Raw genomic sequence first — 18,464 nt, forward strand, 5'->3', positions numbered from 1 at the left:
ACCATGAGGCCTTTACAGTAACAGTGGTGAAGAGAGATAAGGCTAGAAGATTGCCAAGAGATTTTTAAGGGCCAGGCCTGCAAATGTTTATATCAGTTGCACCCACATTCCATTAGCCAAACTGCTAGGGAGGTTGCAGCCTAATTGCCTGGGTGCCTAGGAAGAGAAAAGTGAACATATAGTATTACCTTTGCCATGAGTATCCACTTAAAGCTGTTGAAGATTCCATGATAAAAACTGAGGAAATGCCCCTTAAACACACGGCATCTATACAAAGTAATTACAGAAAATATGAACAGATTGAGAAACCCTCCCTAACCCTAACAGTAAATTCATATTGTGTACATACACATATAGGGTAGAATTGCTCTTGACCTACCTCCTCTTACCTAACTCAGCGTATTGAGCAACATTCTCCATTCTCTCTGTAAAATAATCCGATACCCATAGCACACATGGAACACTTAGAGCTAGCAGGCTATTCTCTAACAAGACCACACACTTCTGCTGCCAGCAATTGGACTATATGCTAACCATGAGTCAGCTGGGTTTGCTCCAAAACCTGTTTTTCCAGTTGCACTTTTTACTCTACGTAATTTAATTAAATATTACTTAAACCTAAGAAATACATTCCAAAATTCATCCCTGTTTGAAAAGCCATGGCTAGGCCTAATGCACTGAAACTTCAAGTAGGCTTGTTGAAGCCATACGAACAACAATACAGAACATTAAATTATGGCCCAGTAGGAATTTCCTCATATGTTAATAGGGTGGACTTTTGAGCACTGCTGTGGTTGCCCCACCTTGCCTCATTCCACTTTAAATGACATGAAAGGCAGCCATTGTTCTCACAACATTTACTTGACAGCTTTCATTCCCAAGGGCAGCTCAAACTGTTGACCTTTGCATACACCTTCAGGAAGAATAAAGGCAAGATCTGGGAACCACACTCACGCATACTGTTGATTTTGTATATATTTGTTCACTGCTTTTTTACAGGTTCAATAAGTGAATTAATGTAAAAGCAACTTATGTGATCACTCTTGCCAATCTTTGGACCTCAATAAGCCTTTCATTCTGGGCTAGCCCAACCATACATCAAAAGTTTGGTGACTATTTTATGTTTTATTTAAAAATATTCAAGGTATGTACTGGTACTAAAATAGCAATAGAATTTTAGCAAAGTCAGACACCCCCCCACCCCCCAAAGAGAAAAAAAAGGAATGCAGATACGATCTCAGCCGAAATGTGTTGATGTTCCCTATTCAGGCAGCAATAATAGCAAAGGACAGACTACTCATCTGGGAGTGAAGTGGAATCATGATGGAAGCATGTAGTTTTCAAGTCCTGTGTCTCTGAATATTTGGCAGTAAGTAACTATTCTATAGCCATATATTCTTCAATCCACAATCTCTGCTCTCTTGAGATAGCAGATCTCCACTTCCATTGTTGGGTGAGTGACTTTATAACCAAAGGGTAGGTTTAGAATAAATTTGGAGATAAATAAGTAAATCAAATCTAGAATACTTTAGTGCTATGTCTAGAAATAACCTCTGCATGTTTATTGTTTAGTGCTTGTTATGCACTAAATAATATGATGTATCAGATTTTTAATTTTATGCTGGAAGGATAAGAGAATTTGCATATACTGAATTTCATTGATGAGTGCATGCAAATGGAAATGTCTAGTATACAGTTGAATATTAGGGTGCAAAATCCAAGGACAGTTCTGGGTAGAGAGGCCAGATTTGTGAATCAACTCTTATGTGGCTGATGATTAAAGTCAAGGTGGCAGATGAGATCTCCTTGAAAAGTACTGGAAAGCAAGGAGAAAAAATGACCAACACCAATTTTTATGAGTTAGGATTTCAACTTGACTAAGACTAGATTAAACTCATGTGGCTTATTTATGAAACAAGAAGACTAAACATAGACCTACAGATTGTACTTCATAATTCACCTCCCACTCCATAGCACTCTTTAACTCAGGACTACACCATTTTTCAGCTGGATTACAGAAGTAGCTTGCTAACTGGTCTGTCTCTCTTCTTACTGCAGCATACATGTGAAACTCCAGGCTACCTCTCCAGTTTCATCTCTCAATTCCTTTCTCCTTGTACTATACCTGGAATTTCTTGACTGCAAAATGCTCTTTCATACCTTCTTGTTTTCCCACATGCTGATTCTTCTATTCCCTCCTCTATTACCACTTCTTCCGTTCATTTTTTTAAAACTCAGCTCGGATGTTACCTTTATTAGGAAATGTCCCAAATTATTTTAGGAGCACATCATAGGTATTTCCACAGCATCCTATCTTTTTTAAAATGTTCAGTATTTATATCATATTGTAAAAGTTAGTCTGTCTATCCACTAGATTGTGTGCTCCTTTAGGGCATCCTTATGTCTTTATCTCTGTGTCATTATCACATTCATCACCACAATCAATTTTTGAACACTTTCCTTACTCCAAAAAAATAAAAATAAAAATAAAAGTAAAAAAGAACACCTAAAACATTCAATCCCCTCCATCCCATCCTATTTTTCATTTAATTTCTGTCCCCATTTTCCTACTCATCTGTCCAAACACTAGATAAAGGGAGTATGAATCACAAGGTTTTCACAGTCACACAGTCACACTGTGTAAGGTACATAGTTGTACAATCGTCTTCAAAAATCAAGGTTACTTGGTTGCAGTTTGACAGTTTCAGGTATTTCCTTCCAGCTATTCCAATACACAAAAAACAAAAACGGGTTATCAATGTAGTGCATAAGAATACCCTTCAGAGTGACCTCTTGACTCCTTCTGAAATCTCACAGCCACTGAAACTTTATTTCACGTCATTTCTCTTCTCCCTTTTGGTCAAGAAGATTTTCTCAATCCCATGATACTGGGTCCAGGCTCATCCCTGGGAGTAAAATGCTGAGTTCCTGATTGTTCTAGTTTGCTAATGCTGCCAGAATGCAAAAAACCAGAAATGGATTGGCTTTTATAAAGGGGGTTTATTTGGTTACCCAGTTATAATCTTAAGACCATAAAGTGTCCAAGGTAAAGCATTAACAATCGGATACCTTCAGTGGAGGATGGCCAATGGTGTCTGGAAAACCTCTTGTTAGCTGGGAAGGCATGTGGCTGGTGTCTGCTCCAAGTTCTGGTTTCAAAATGGCTTTCTCCCAGGACATTCCTCTCTAGGCTTCAGCTTCTCTCCAAAATGTCACTCTCAGTTGCTCTTGGGGCGTCTGTCCTCTCTTAGCTTCTCTGGAGCAAGAGTCTGCTTTCAACAGCCATCTTCAAATTGTCTCTCATCTGCAGCTACTCTCTCAGCTTCTGTGCGTTCTTCAAAGTGTCCCTCTTGGCTGTAGCAAGCTTGCTCCTTCTGTCTGAGCTTATATAGGGCTCCAGTGAACTAATCAAGGCCCACACTGAATGGGTGGGGCCATGCCTCCGTGGAAATTATCTAATCAGAGTTACCACCTACAGTTGGGTGGGTCACATCTCCATGGAAACATTCAAAGAATTACAATCTAATCATCACTATTACCTCTGCCCACACAAGATTGCATCAAAGACAATGATGTTTCCGGGGACATAATACATTCAAATTGGCACATGGATGAAGCATTGTTAGAGACTTCCATAAAGACTCTTCTCCTCCTCAATACAGCCCCCTTTCTCAGCCCAGTCCAGCTCTGAGAATCTTTGTTTTCCTTTTTGTTTCACTACTTCAAACTGCTCTTTGATTCCTAGTCTATCCCTTGGAAATTCTCTCCCCTAAAGACAAGTTTCTAAGTATGTCAGAGTAAGATTCCTCAGTTCCCCACTGTTTTGTTCTTCTATATTGCTTATCTATTGCTGCATAACAAATCACTTAGCATTTTTAAACAAAAATAAACAATATCTTTCACATTACTGTGAGTTTAGGAATTTGAGAGTGGCTTAAGTGAGTGGTTCTGGCTCAGGGTCTGTCATGAGGTTGCAGTCAAGATATCATTTGGGGCTGCAGTAATCCAAAGACTTGACAGGGGCTGGAGGATCTCATTCCAAGATAGCACACTGAAATGGATGGTAAGTCAGTACAAATTGTTGCCAGGGGTCTTAGTTCTTTGTCATTTGGACTTCTCCATAGGGCTAATTCAGTGACCTCAAACCATGGCAGCTGACCCTCTCAATAGCAAGACACAATCTCTTTTATAGCCTAGACATGGTTATTCAACATGGTCATTTCCTCCATATCCTACTGGTTACACAGATTACCCCTATTCAACATGGGGAGGGGACTACTTGAAGATGTGAACACAGGAAGGCCAGTATCAGTAGGGGCAATCTTGGAAGCCAGGGATCATACCCCTCTGAAGATTAGCATACAATTATCCATTCTTTTATGGATTTAATGGACACTAGATCAGAAAACTCTTTACACTGTTAGATAATTTTCAATAAGTTATTTAATTATCAATATTGTACTTGGAGATGCACAGTATTTTGTCCTTTTTAAGACAGGAGATACTGCCATCTGTTAACCACAAAAGTAGAATTTGCATCCATGTTTACAAGGCTCCAAAGCCCAAGCTTTCAATTTTTAACCCTTTTTATTATGAATATAATATACATAGAGAAATTTTAGAAAACAAAAATATTGAGATTAAGAAATTATTATAAGGTGAACATCTATATAATCATCACCTGAATAAAAAAATAGAACATTGTCAGCATTTCAGAAGCCCTCAAAATGCCTCTTCCCAATCCAACCCTGTCTCTCCCCACTAAAATTAAGTACTATTTTTTTATGGCAATCACTTCCTTGCTTTCTTTGTAGTTTTACCACTTGACCATACATCTGTAAACACTGTAATTTAGTTTTGTTTGTATTTGAATCATATAAATGAAATGGAACAGTGTATTCTTTTAGGTTTGCTTTCTTTCAACATTTTGATAGATTTATCCATGTTTCATGAACCAATAATTGACTCATATTAATTATTGTATAGTATGGCACTGTATGAATATACCACAATTTATTTATTCATTATACTGTTAAAGAGATATTTGAGTGATTTCTAGATTGGAGCTATTACAAATATTGCTTCTGGTGCATTTGTTTTTCTATAGAACATATACTTAGGCATGAATTTCTGGGTCAGTGTATAGGTGCTTCTGTAATTATAAACTGTTTTCTAAAATGGTTGTACCTATTTTTACTCCTACTAGTAAAGAGCTCCATTTATTCCATATCCTTGCCAACTCTTGGTATTGTTAATCTTTCTGATTTGGACATTCTGCTGGGAATATAGAGCTATATCATTGCAGTTTTAATATGCCAATTCCTTGATTACTAATGAGATTGATTGCTTTTTCCTAGCTATGTAGATACAGATATTATGTATAACATTTATATTTTCTCTTTTGTGAAGTACCTTTTCAAGTCTTGATCATTTTTTCCTACTGGTTTCTTTTTTTTTTTTTATTGATTTACAGGAGATCTTTGTATATTCTACATATAAATCCTCTGTCGGTCATTTATGTTACAAATATCTCCCACTCTGTAGCTTGTGTTCTTCTCTTAATGATATCTTTTGATGAGCAGAAATTCTTAATTTTAGTGTAGTCAAATATATTATTCTTTTCATTTATATTTGTGCTTTCTGTATCCTCATAAATATTTTCCTAATCCAATATCATGACAATATTCTAATATTATCTTTGGCTAGGGTGCTGATTTATTCCTCCATTCTATTAACAGTTTCATGGAAAATAAGCTGATATTAGAGACTTAACTCCAAAGGCTCCTCTTTTTTGGGGGGGTGGGTGGTGGGTGGGGGGTGGAGACTATTTCCTGGACCAGGAAATTCCACTGTTACCCAGTAGTGTAACTGCTGCTACCATTTGCTCTAGAAAAGTGTAGAGCATTAAGGCATTGGTGTCCTTGCCTACTAAATTCCTTTCCATAGCTCATTGTGTGTACTCTGCTTACTTCTCATTTTGTACGTTTTTCCACAACAAACCCATTTCATATTTACACACTGGCACTTTGTGTGTGCCATGTCTTCTTTGCATATGTGTCCATGTCTTCTTTGCGTGATAATCCCCTAAAAAACATCACTGATTGTCTCAAATTGAGGTCTACAATCTGCATGGAATAGATTTTTGTGATTGGTGTTAAAATTGGAGTTCCAACATAATTTCTGGTAAATACAGTCACATCACTGGTCTAAAGTACCAGTTTTCTCAAAAAGCAAGTGCATGGACCTCTTTTGGGTCTCTCTATTCTATCCCACTGACCTATTTGTAGATGTCTTTGCCAGTATCACACTTTAAGCCTTGATAACTCATAGAGCAAATGCTCACACCCTGTTTTCCTTCCTCAGACATTTTGGTTATTTGCATTCCATATAAAATTTGAACCAAGTTCTCAGGTTCCACTGCAGAAAAAAGCCAGTATTTTGATTGGGACTACAATGAATCAATAGATCAGGTTAGGATGAAGGAACTCTTTTACAATATTGAGTTTTTAAATCCATGAACCTGTTATCTCCCCATTTTTTGAAAGCTTGATTTCTCTCAATAAAGTTTTGAGGTTTTTCACACATTCATTAGATTTAGTCCTAGATATGTGATTTTTCTTTTATGTTATTGTATATGCATTCTTCCTATTGTGGTTGTTTCAGTTTCTTAAGCTGCTCCAAGCAAATACCATGAAATGGTTCTACTTGAATAATGGGAATTTATTCACTTACAGTTTTGAAACAGGGAAAATGTCCAAATCAAAGCATCATCAAGGCTATGCTTTCTTCCCCAAAACTGGCTGCTGGTGATCCTTGACTCCTTTGCCACATAGCAAGGCAAACTACAGTGTCTGCTGGTCTCTCCCTTCTTTTCTGTGTTTCACTGACCTTAGCTTCTTGCTTCCATGGTTTCTCTCTCTCTCTCTGTATTCATTTTGTTCATAAAGGACTCTACTAATAGGATTTTAAGATCTATCCTGAATGTTGACCACACCTTAACTGAAGTAGCCTCATCAAAAGGTTCTACATACAATGAATCCACAACAACAGGAATAGATTGATTTAAGAACATGTTTTTCTGGGGTACATACAGCTTCAAATCACCAGAGTGGTTAGAAACCTAGCTAAATTCTCTCATGAATTCTAATGATTTTTTCATAGATAATGACAGTCTTGATTCTTTCAATCTTATGCATTTTATTTTACTTGCCTTAGTTTATCTTCCAATGCACTTTGAAGACACTGGAGGACATAGTTGTTGTGTTTCCAGTATCAAACATACAACTTATCATTTTCATGATATTTGCTACAGCTTTTTTTTTTTTTTAAATATAACATCGTTTTCCTTTATTCCTAGTTTGCTAGTACATTTTTAACTTGAATGGATGTTGGCTTTTATTAAGACTTTTCCAGATCTGTTGAGATCCTATGATTTTCCTTCTTTAATCTGTTAAATGATTAAATGATATCGACCAATATTTCAGATATATAACCTTGCATTCCTAGAATAAAGCCAATCTGAATCTGGTCATGATGAATTATCCTTTTTAATATATTACTGTATTCACATTGCTAAACATTTTGTGTCAGTTTCTGATAAGTTGCATTTTTTGTATTTCTTGATTTGTTCAAAAATTTGGAATCTGTTCCTAATACTCTCTTATTATATTTCTGCATGATTGATAGAATCATAAATAGTATATTTATTCATCTCCAAACATATAGTGATTTCCCAATTATATCCTTTGCTTTTTACTTTTAGTGCTCAGAGAACATACTCTGTGATTTCAGTCCTTTGATATTTGAGATTTGTTCTATGGCCAGTGTATGGTCAAATTTTATAACTGTTCATGGATGCTTTTAAAAACATATATTTTGCAGTTGTTAGAACCAATGGTCTATATATGTTCATTAGACCAAGTTTTTTAATTGTGTTCTTCAAATCTTCTATGTCCTTATTTATTTTCAGTTTGCTTGCTATATTAGTTACCATCAGAAGTGTGTTAAAAAAAAACTCCCATTATTCCATTGGATTTGTAGAAATTTCAGTGTTATGTATTTAAAGGCTTTGTTATTAGGTGCATAAAAAGGTAGAATTGTTATGTCTTCCTGGTGAATTACGCATCAAGTGATCCTTTTATCTTTTGTATTTCTTTGCTTAAATTCTGTGCCAGCTTGCAGCTATTATGTCCCCTAGAAAAGCCATATTCTTTAATGCAATCTTGTGGGGGCAGACTTATTAATCTTGTTGATTAGGGTGTGACCTCTTAATTGAATGTTTCCATGGAGATTGGCCCCACCCATTCAGGGTGGGTCTTAATTAGATCAACAGAGTCCTTTAAAGAGAGCTCACACAGAGAGCAGAGAGGACAAAAGGTCCCAAGAGAAGCTGAGACAGACATTTTGGGGAGAAGCTAAGATACATAATCCAGAGTTTGCCCCCAGGAGAAGCTAAAAGCCAACATAGATGCAGACACTTAAAGATGCTCAGAGAGGTGGACAGAGGGATGTTTGAAGATGCTAAGCTAAGAGATGAAGCCCATAGTTTGTCCCAAGAAGCTAAGAGAGGACTCCCAGATGCTCAGAGAGAAAGCCACTGGAATCAGAAACTGAAAGCAAGGAAACCAGGAGCAAAGGACCAGCAGACAACAGCCACGTGCCTTCCCAGCTAACAGAGGTGTTCCAGATACCACTGGCCATTCTTGAGTGAAGGTATCCTCTTGTTGATGCCTTAGTTTGGATACTTTTATGGTCTTGGACTGTAAATTTGTAACCAAATAAACCCCCTTTATAAAAGCCAATCCATTTCTGGTGTTTTGCATAATGGCAACATTAGCAAACTGGAACACATGCTATACAAGCTTTCTCTTGTTTAGTGTTTAAAAAAGTGTGGCTTTTCCCAAACTTTTACTTTCAACCTTTTTGCATCTTAAGATGCTCTTCTAACAGGTACATAGTTTTGTGTTGTTTTAAATACAGATTAACAATTATCTCTTTATCTAGACTATTTAATCCATTATTTTAAATGTAGTATTTCTATATTTGATGTAAATGTATTATTTTATAATGAACTTTCTATTATCCCACTTGTTCTATGTTCCATCTATCTCCTGGCTAATTTTGTTTATGACTGATTTTTTTTTATCTGTTTGGACATTATATATTCTTTTTCAAAAAAATTTTAAAAATTCAAGTAGTTGTAGGTTTACAGAAAAACCATGCAGAAAGTACAGAGTTTCATATACTACCCCCTTCCCTCAATTTTCCCTATTTTCACATTTTGCATTACTGTGGTACTTCTGTTACAATTGATAATATATTATCATATTATTAATTATAGTCCATAATTTTCACTAGGGTTCACTCTTTGTGGTGTACAGTTTTATTATGGTAACATACATACAATGTAAAATTAATCACTTTCAAGTATACAATTCAGTAGTCTTAAAAACATACATAATATTGTGCTAGTGTCAACACAACCTATTACCAAAACTTTTCTATCACCTCAAACAGAAAATCTATGCCAACTGAGCATTAACTCCCCATTCCCCACCACCTCCCTGGCGCTATCATATTCTAATTTTGGAATCTTTGAATTTGCATATTATAATTATTTTGTATAAGTAAGATCATACAATATTTGTCCTTTTGTGCTTGGCTTATTTCATTCAACATGATGTCTTCAAAGTTCATTCATGTTGTTGCATGTATCAGAACTTCACTCCTTTTTACAGCTGAGTAATACTCCATTATATGTATATATAACATTTTGTTTAGCCATTCTTCCATTGATGGACATTTAGGTTGCTTCCACCTTTTGGCAATTATGAATAATGCCATTATGAACATTGGTGTGTAAGTATCTATGCAAATCCCTGTTTTTAATTCTTTTGGGTATATACCTAGAAGTGGGATTGCTGGGTCATATGGTAATGCTATACTTAACTTTCTGAGAGCTGCCAAACTGTTTTCCACAGCAACTGCACTATTTTACATTCCCACCAACAATGTGAAAAGTTTCCTATTTCTCTATATCCTCATCAGCACTTGTTATTTCCTGTTTTTTAAATAGTAGCTATTCTAGTGGGTGTGTGATGGTATTTCATTGTGGTTCTGATTTGCAATTCCCCAGTGGCTAACGATGTTGAGCATCTATTCACGTGTTTATTGACCATTTGTATTTCTTCTTTGGAGATGTGTCTATTCAAGTTCTTTGCCCTTTTAACTGGGTTTTGTGTTGTTCAGTTGTAGCAGCTCTTCATATATTTTAGATATTAAATTGTTATCAGATATATGGTTTCCAAATATTTTCTCCCATTCTGTTGGCTGCCTTTTCACTTTCTTGATAATGTCTTTTGATGCACAGAAGTGCTTAATTTTGATGAAGTAAAAGTTATCTATTTTTTCTTTTGTTGCTTGTGCTTTTGGCATAAGGTCCAAGAAACCAATGCCTAATACAAGGTTTTGAAAATGTTTCTCTATGTTTTCTTCTATGACTTTTATAATTTTAGTTCCTATATTTAGGCTTTTGTTCCATTTGGGGTTAATTTTTGTGTATGTGTAAGGTAGGAGTCTACTTTCATTCTTCTGCATGGAGATATCCAGTTTTCCCAGCACCATTTGTTGAAGAGGCTATTTTTTTCCATTGAGTGGACTTGGCTCACTTGTCAAAAATCAATTGGCCATAGATGTGAAGGTTATAAATTCTTTAAATATTTGAATATTGGTTACTGTAGAAATTATAACAGGCATCATTGACCTTCTTTCTTGGATCATTTTCTTCTGTCTAAAGAGTACCGTTCAGTATTTCCTATAGTGCAAATCTTCTAGTGATTAATTCTCACAATGTTTGAGATCAGCAGTTGTTTTTTTTTTTTTTCAGTTTCTCCTTGTGTATTTATTTATTTATTTATTTATTTATTTTTTAAATCATCATTTTATTGAGATATATTCACATACCACGCAGTCATACAAAACAAATTGTACTTTCGATTGTTTACAGTACCATTACATAGTTGTACATTCATCACCTAAATCAATCCCTGACACCTTCAATAGCACACACACAAAAATAACAAGAATAATAATTAGAGTGAAAAAGAGCAATTGAAGTAAAAAAGAACACTGGGTACCTTTGTCTGTTTGTTTCCTTCCCCTACTTTTCTTTTTTTTTTTTTTTCTTTTTTTTTTTTTTTTAATCATCATTTTATTGAGATATATTCACATACCACGCAGTCATACAAAACAAATTGTACTTTCGATTGTTTACAGTACCATTACATAGTTGTACATTCATCACCTAAATCAATCCCTGACACCTTCATTAGCACACACACAAAAATAACAAGAATAATAATTAGAGTGAAAAAGAGCAATTGAAGTAAAAAAGAACACTAGGTACCTTTGTCTGTTTGTTTGCTTCCCCTACTTTTCTACACATCGATCCATAAACTAGACAAAGTGGAGTTTGGTCCTTATGGCATTCCCAATCCCACTGTCACCCCTCATAAGCTACATTTTTATACAACTGTCTTCGAGATTCATGGGTTCTGGGTTGTAGTTTAATAGTTTCAGGTATCCACCACCAGCTACCCCAATTCTTTAGAACCTAAAAAAGGTTGTCTAAAGTGTGCGTAAGAGTGCCCACCAGAGTGATCTCTCGGCTCGTTTTGGAATCTCTCTGCCACTGAAGCTTATTTCATTTCCTTTCACATCCCCCTTTTGGTCAAGAAGATGTTCTCCATCCCACGATGCCGGGTCTACATTCCTCCCCGGGAGTCATATTCCACGTTGCCAGGGAGATTCACTTCCCTGGGTGTCTGATCCCACGTAGGGGGGAGGGCAGTGATTTCACCTTTCAAGTTGGCTTAGCCAGAGAGAGAGGGCCACATCTGAGCAACAAAGAGTCAGCAGTTGTTTTAAGTATATTGAACTTATCATTCAACTGTCTTCTCATTTCAATTTTTGCTGTTAAGAAGTAAGCATCCAGTCTTGTATTTGCTCCCTTGAAGGCAATCTAATTGTTTTCTGCTTGCTTTTAAAATGTTCTCTTTGATTTTCTTAGTTTTACTAATATATGCCTTGGTGTATGAATTAAAAATTTATCCTACTTGAGCTTTGTCGAACTTCTTTAATCTATGGATCAATGTCTTTCAAATTTTAGAAGATTCTTAGAAAAATAGTTTTGGTCCCATTCTCTTCTCCTTCTGGAAATGTTAGACTTTCTTTTTATATCCTCTCCGTATCTTTACTACCTATTCTGAATATCTTCAGTTTATCCCTTTACCCTAGTCTTCTCTCTACCTTCTCCCACTTTATTCCATGTCCACAAAGGCAGATATTTAGGAACACATCAATTGGTTTCCTTAGTCTCACTTTAGACTTCCAGGTGCATTTGGCCAATGGGAAGCACTGACAGGAAATTAGTGTGGAAGAAGGTGAGGTTTGTGGCTTTATCTCCCCAAGGCTTCCTTACTGTGGAGTTACTAGCTTTATCCCTCTATTGCAGTCATAGGTCCCGCCATGCAGCCCTCTCCATACAGTTACCCTTTTTGGATCCTAGTAACCATTCTTTCTCCTTTCCTCTCAAGGCTTAGGGGTGGTAACAGTTTCCACTGATGGTAACCCAAGTGCACTTAATATATTTTGTGATTTCCCTAAACCTTGCTGTGGTGGCTTGGAGTTATATACCCCAGAAAAACATGTTCTTAATCCATTCTTGTGGGTGTGAATCCATTGTAAACAGGATTTTTTGATGAGGTTTCTTCAGTTAAGATGCAGCCCAACCGAATCAGGACGGGTCTTAATCCTATTACTGGAGGCCATGTGGAGATGGCCACAGAGTGTCATGGGGAGCAGCCAGAAGCTGGAAGTCAATGGAAACTGGAAGAAAAAGGAGAAGACACCACCACGTGCATCACCATGTCAAGGAACCCCAAAGACTGTCAGCCAACCAGAAGATACTGACCCCAGGAGGAACCAAGCCTTGTAGTCTCTGAAACCATAAGCCAATAAATTCCTGTTCTTAAGCCAACCTATTGTATGGTATTTGTTTGGCACCCAGGAAACTAAAACATATGCCCACACCTTTGTAAAAAATCCCCTCATTAAATTTTCCTTGAATTATTCAATTTTAGTGTGAAATATTTTCCTAAATTCCTGACTAATATGACTGTTACATACTTTCCATCTTTTTGTCTTTCCATGGTTCATTTGGAATAGTTTCTTCCAGCTCACCAATTCTTTCAATTTTGTTTAATCAACTGAAAAATCTATTCACTGACTTCTTAGTTTTATTTCATTTTTCAGTTCTAGAATTTCTGCTCATTTTTTTTGGAAATCTGTAATGGTACTTCATAATTTGAAGTTCTTTAGTTTTTAGTTTTTGTTTGTTTGCTTATTCACAATCTGTGTCTAGTAACTCCACTATCCAAAGTACCTAGGGCCTATTTCTATTGTCTGTTGTTTGTTCTGGTTCCCATCCATGTGACCTTGTGAGCCTGACTGAGTGCTAGACACTGTAATTAAAAAATAATTTTTAGAAACAATTTGTGGCCTCAGATAATGTTTCTTTTTCCTCCTTCAGGGATAATTTCCATTTGCTTCTGCCAGGCAGCAGTGGGACTAACATGACACATTTTGGGACATGATTTCCTGTCACTAGAATGACATCAAGCAGGGTTGCAGTTCATGCAAGGGTTTTCTTACTTCCAGTTCATCTTTATTCCTCAAGGGTAGTCCTTTATGTTCCTACACCTAACTTGGGGTAACTAATCAAGGCGTTCACCCTTTGCAGGCCCTGGACTGCAATTTTTGTACCCTTTGCCACTCAAGTCTCTCAAAAGAGGCACTTGATATATCAGTTTCCTCTATGGCATTAGCAAATACCCCCCCTTTACTCCAAATGCGAGGCTTACCTCTCTAGACTTCAGTCTCCTCTCAAATTTTGGCTCAATAATTTCTCACTATCTTGTTAGTTCTTTCATGCTTTTAAAAAGGTATCATATATATATATATATATATTCCAAGCTTTTTTGTTATCAGAGGAGCAACTATCTAATTTACCTCCTCAGTCATTACTAGAAGTGATGCACTTTCCATTAGAAAAAGGAAACAATAATGCCTCTGTTGCCAATAGGAAATAGCTGGGCTAAGGAAAGACATCTTGAGATAGGAAAGGTTAAAAAGCCTACATGAAGGTAGTGGAATGGAATGATGATGTTGATAAGATAGTAAGCAGAGATTAAAGTCTCAAAAAATAGAGTGAACAGTATAGATGATGGCTTAGCATTAGGAGAAAGGAAACTCTCTTGGAGAATGCAAATAACCTTTGATGGAAAATAAGATATTATAATAAAAAATGCAATGGATTTGGAATTAACCTGGATCTTCCACTTACTACACTATGCTCTTGGACTAGTTATTGACAATTTTGAACCTCAGGTTTCTCTTCTACAAAATGAGGATAATTCTATCTATACCTAATGGCAAATTTTCCTATTTCTCAGACCACTGTATTCCTTTCCTTCATTGCACTTGCTACAGTTGTGATTTTACATGTGTTTTAATGATTTTTAAAATTAATGGCTTAGTCTTACCTTGTCATCAGAATGTAAGAGTCTTAAGACAGGCTAGTTTCCATTTTCCTTCAAGCAATCTGTATTTACTGATGTCTACCATGTGTTAGGAGCTCTTACAATGGCATGGTGAATAAGATAAATAAGGTAATAATTTTCTTCCCAGGGCTTGGTATGCCTGGAGGACAGTAAATACTCAATAAAAATTTGTTGAATGATGAATTCATATAAAAACAAAATGACATAATGAGTGCAAAAGTGTTCAGTAAATAGCAAGAGGCTTTATACACAAAATACAGGTTATCATTATTTTTGAACAGTATTCTCTATGCAGAAACATAGACATATAAAGTTAAGTGTAGTTGGAGGAGCTCAAGTCTTGAACATATCCAGAATATTGTCTAGTATATTTGCAAGAAATGGGAGCTAGGGCTTTCAGCTTTAGGAGAAAAGAAACATCCAAATAATATATTGAATATTGAGAAAAATTATTGTGTTCCTTCACCTAAATATGTTCTACTAAAAGACTGATATAGGAAAACATTTATTGTACTAAAGAAACAGTCATTAAAAAGCAAATTGTTCAGATAAGTAATTTGAAAAAAACAAGAATCATAGGTCAAATGACAAAATTAAATATCTTATATTTTAGAAGTGAATTAATACTTCATCTCCACTCTTTTTCTCTAGTATGAAAAAATTAGATTTATATATAGTTTTATCCCCCAGTCTACTTTGAATAATTTCAAACTTACAAAAAAGTTTAAAGAGAATACTGTACAATGTACAACTTTATAACCTTTACCTAGATTCTCTTAACCTTTTACCACATTTCTTTCCCCAGTTACTGTTTTGCTACATTTACTTTAGTGACTGGTAACATATTGTCACATTTGCTTTCTTTTTTTTTCTCAGCCATTTGAATGTCAATTGTAGACAGAATAATTCTTCACTGCTAAGTTTCTCGGCATGTGTTTCCTAAAACTAAGACATTTTAAATATCCGTGATACGATACTACAGATATTATCACTGATATGATAATACAACCTAATACTCAGTCGAATTTCCCAATTGTCCCCCAAATGTCCTTATTGACTTTTTATTCTCTGATCCAGGAACAAAACAACAACCATGTGTAACATCTAGTTGTCATGTCTCCTTAGTCATCTTTATTCTAGAACAGTTCTATAATTTTTTTTCCTAATATTGATATTTTGAAGAGTCCGGACCAGTTACTTTGTAGAATATCCTATTTTTCAAAATATTTATCAATTTATTTAAAATGACAATAATCAACCTATTACATGTTAATATAAATTCCATTTTTATGAAAAGTTATACTTTCCAATTTAAAACTTTAGTGAAAAGAATATTGTTTTCATTTCTGTAAATCTTTTTAAAAAATTTTTAATTTTAGTAATATATACACGACTTAAAATTCCCCCCTTTAACTACATTTAGATATATAATTCTACGGTGTTAATTACATTCACAATGTTGTGCAACCATCACCATCATCCATTACCACACCTACATTTGAACTTTGTTTCATTTTTTCCTGATGACCAGATTTAGGTTAAACATATTTGACAAGAATATTACATAAGAGATGTGACCCTCTCAAGTGTACCATATTAGAAAGCAAATTTCTTCATTTTAGAAATTGCCATTGTTAGATTTAGTTATATATAAAAAAGACAGCCAAAGAAAACTCATTCTCTTTAAATATACTGTTAGCATTTGGTTAGTATAATTATGTTTCAATGGGAATTTACAGAGGGTGGCAGAATAGGAACTACACTGGAATAAGATCTGAGTTTTAGTGCCAAGTTGGCCAATAATTAGCCCTAGGTAAATCTCTTTATATCTTCATCTATTAAAAAAAGAAAGAAAAAAAGATTTGTAAAGACCCTTTGAATTCTAAAATTCTGTGACTGTGAAATCATTGTTTTAGTAGAGACAGAACCGGATTTAAAATCAGGAGACCTGGATTTGAGCACCATCTCTGCCACATACTAACCGTGTGAACATGTACAAATCACGTAATCCCTCTAGGCCTTGCGGAGACTTACTTCACAAAAGTTGGGAAGGATTAAGAGAGGGTTATTGTATGTCAAAGTACACTGTAAAACATAAAAAAGTATCCGAATGTCAGGTATTATCTTATAATGCCCAGTCTTCTTTTGATCTACTTAGACAAACCAGAAAAAGCAACCTAAGGTGAGCCAGGCCTCATTAATTTAAGTTTTAAAACCAGGAAATGCCAGTATATTTAATTGTGCATCATACTTAATTTATGGAATTTATGGAATAGTTTAATTCCATAAATGCTTATGCTTTGATGATTAATAAAACTGGTTAAAATTATGAATAGGTACTCACTTGTACAGGCCATTCCTCCATAATAAGATGGTCACTGTTCTCGGAATCCTAATTTGGGGGGAGGGTGGACAAAACAGTGAACACTGCATATGAGGTGGCAACAAGTACTTATAAATGAATTTCCTCATTCACTGAACAGTTTTTTTTGTTGAGCCATCAGATCCACCCGGGGGATGGCAAGCCGAGGCCAATGCAGAGGCGGTATTTTCTTTTTTCTCAAGTAAACCGAACAGTCCTGGAACAAGCCTTGGACAGAAGGCTTGATTTTCCCTTGAGAGAGCCAGTAGCACACATCACACAGATCAGCCCTCTGTATTCTTTGCATTAACACCCCTAGAGTTTCTTTCAGACCCTGGAATTTAGGGAAACTAGTTCATCGATGGCCTAAGCATACTGGTCACATTTTTCAGTTATTCAGCAGAGCTGATAAAGTATTTCTCTGGGAGAGGTTCAGAGAACGTATACGTCTCCCTGGTTTGTGCATATAACACGCGAACTGTCTAAACCGGGTAGTGCCTAGCACATTGTTGTTGCTCAAGACTCCAGATGTTGCAAGAAAATGGCTAACGAAGCAGGCGGGTACGGCGGCGCGGCAGACGTTGGTGCGGTTAGACTTGCCTGGCCTCCCGGCCCACGCAAGGGGTCGCACTGCTCAGGTGGCCGCAGTCCGCTTCTCCGAGCGCCCCGGGTGCCGTCCCCCTGCACCAGTGCGCACGCGCGCCCGTCATCCGGGTGCTGGCTGCGGCTGCAGGTTGTGCTGGGGTGGCGGACAGGGGGCGGGGCCAGCGGCTCATTGTGCGCAGCGTTGCGCGGCGCCGGCGGCCGCCAAGGCCTGGGTCGAAGTTGCTGCTAGTGCTGCCGCCGCCCTGCAGCCCACTCGCTGCCTCGGCAGTGCGCTGCTCTTCTAAAATGGCTGCCGCTACCGGTGCTGTGGCATCCTCGACTGCCTCGGGTCAGGGAGAAGGTAAAAAGATCACCGATCTGCGGGTCATCGATCTCAAGTCTGAGCTGAAGCGACGGAACTTAGACATCACCGGAGTCAAGACTGTGCTCGTCTGTCGACTCAAGCAGGTGAGGCCGGGCGATGTCCGGGAAGGGAAGCTTAGGCCGCGCCTCGGCACTCCCCTTCCGCCGTAGCCCCGCACCGCCCGCAGCCTCCGGGGCTCACAGGGCGGCGCGATAGGAAGGCCCAGGGTGCCGCCTGCGTGCGCGGGGACAGCTAGGACCCTTCTACAGCGCCTCCGCCCCCACGCGCCAGGCCGGGCCCGAGAGGGGCCCGCGAGCCGCCTGGGATTCGCCGCGGCAGCCGAGCGCGCCCTCGCCTCCCCCAGGACGTCCCCGCCGAGCTGCGAGGGCCGCGGACGGTCGGGGCGGCCTCCCAAGGGCGATCGTGGAGACCTGGGAGGCGCTCGGTCCCCAGCCTTTAGCGATGGTAAGCGCGTGCATTTCCTAGGCTCGGAGGGAATGGTTACTTTGGTGACTTCTGCGAAGTTACCGTTTAA

At 37.4% G+C, this 18,464-nt stretch overlaps 2 protein-coding genes across 11 annotated transcripts in view; one reads left to right on the top strand and one right to left on the bottom strand.

The window, feature by feature from the left end:
• Positions 1 to 17,673, bottom strand: part of RNF111 (ring finger protein 111) — a 180,368-nt gene extending 162,695 nt beyond the window's left edge. For 3 of the 4 annotated variants that reach the window (XM_037833829.1, XM_037833827.1, XM_037833826.1), the window contains exon 1: positions 16,963 to 17,672. In XM_037833829.1, the coding sequence (XP_037689757.1) occupies positions 16,963 to 17,090 (128 nt within the window). In that variant the 5' untranslated portion in view covers positions 17,091 to 17,672. Of the gene's footprint in view, positions 1 to 16,962 lie in introns of all 4 variants that reach the window. The other variant, XM_037833825.1, reaches the window with a different exon arrangement.
• An 84-nt stretch (positions 17,674 to 17,757) lies between these two features.
• The window catches only part of SLTM (SAFB like transcription modulator), a 42,777-nt gene continuing 42,070 nt past the window's right edge, over positions 17,758 to 18,464 (top strand). For 3 of the 7 annotated variants that reach the window (XM_037833835.1, XM_037833839.1, XM_037833837.1), the window contains exon 1: positions 17,758 to 18,033. In XM_037833835.1, the coding sequence (XP_037689763.1) occupies positions 17,872 to 18,033 (162 nt within the window). In that variant the 5' untranslated portion in view covers positions 17,758 to 17,871. The other 4 variants (XM_037833836.1, XM_037833838.1, XM_037833840.1 and 1 more) reach the window with 2 other exon arrangements.

This window comes from Choloepus didactylus, chromosome 4 (genome assembly GCF_015220235.1).
Source record: "Choloepus didactylus isolate mChoDid1 chromosome 4, mChoDid1.pri, whole genome shotgun sequence".
In the NCBI taxonomy this organism is placed as follows: domain Eukaryota; kingdom Metazoa; phylum Chordata; class Mammalia; order Pilosa; family Megalonychidae; genus Choloepus; species Choloepus didactylus.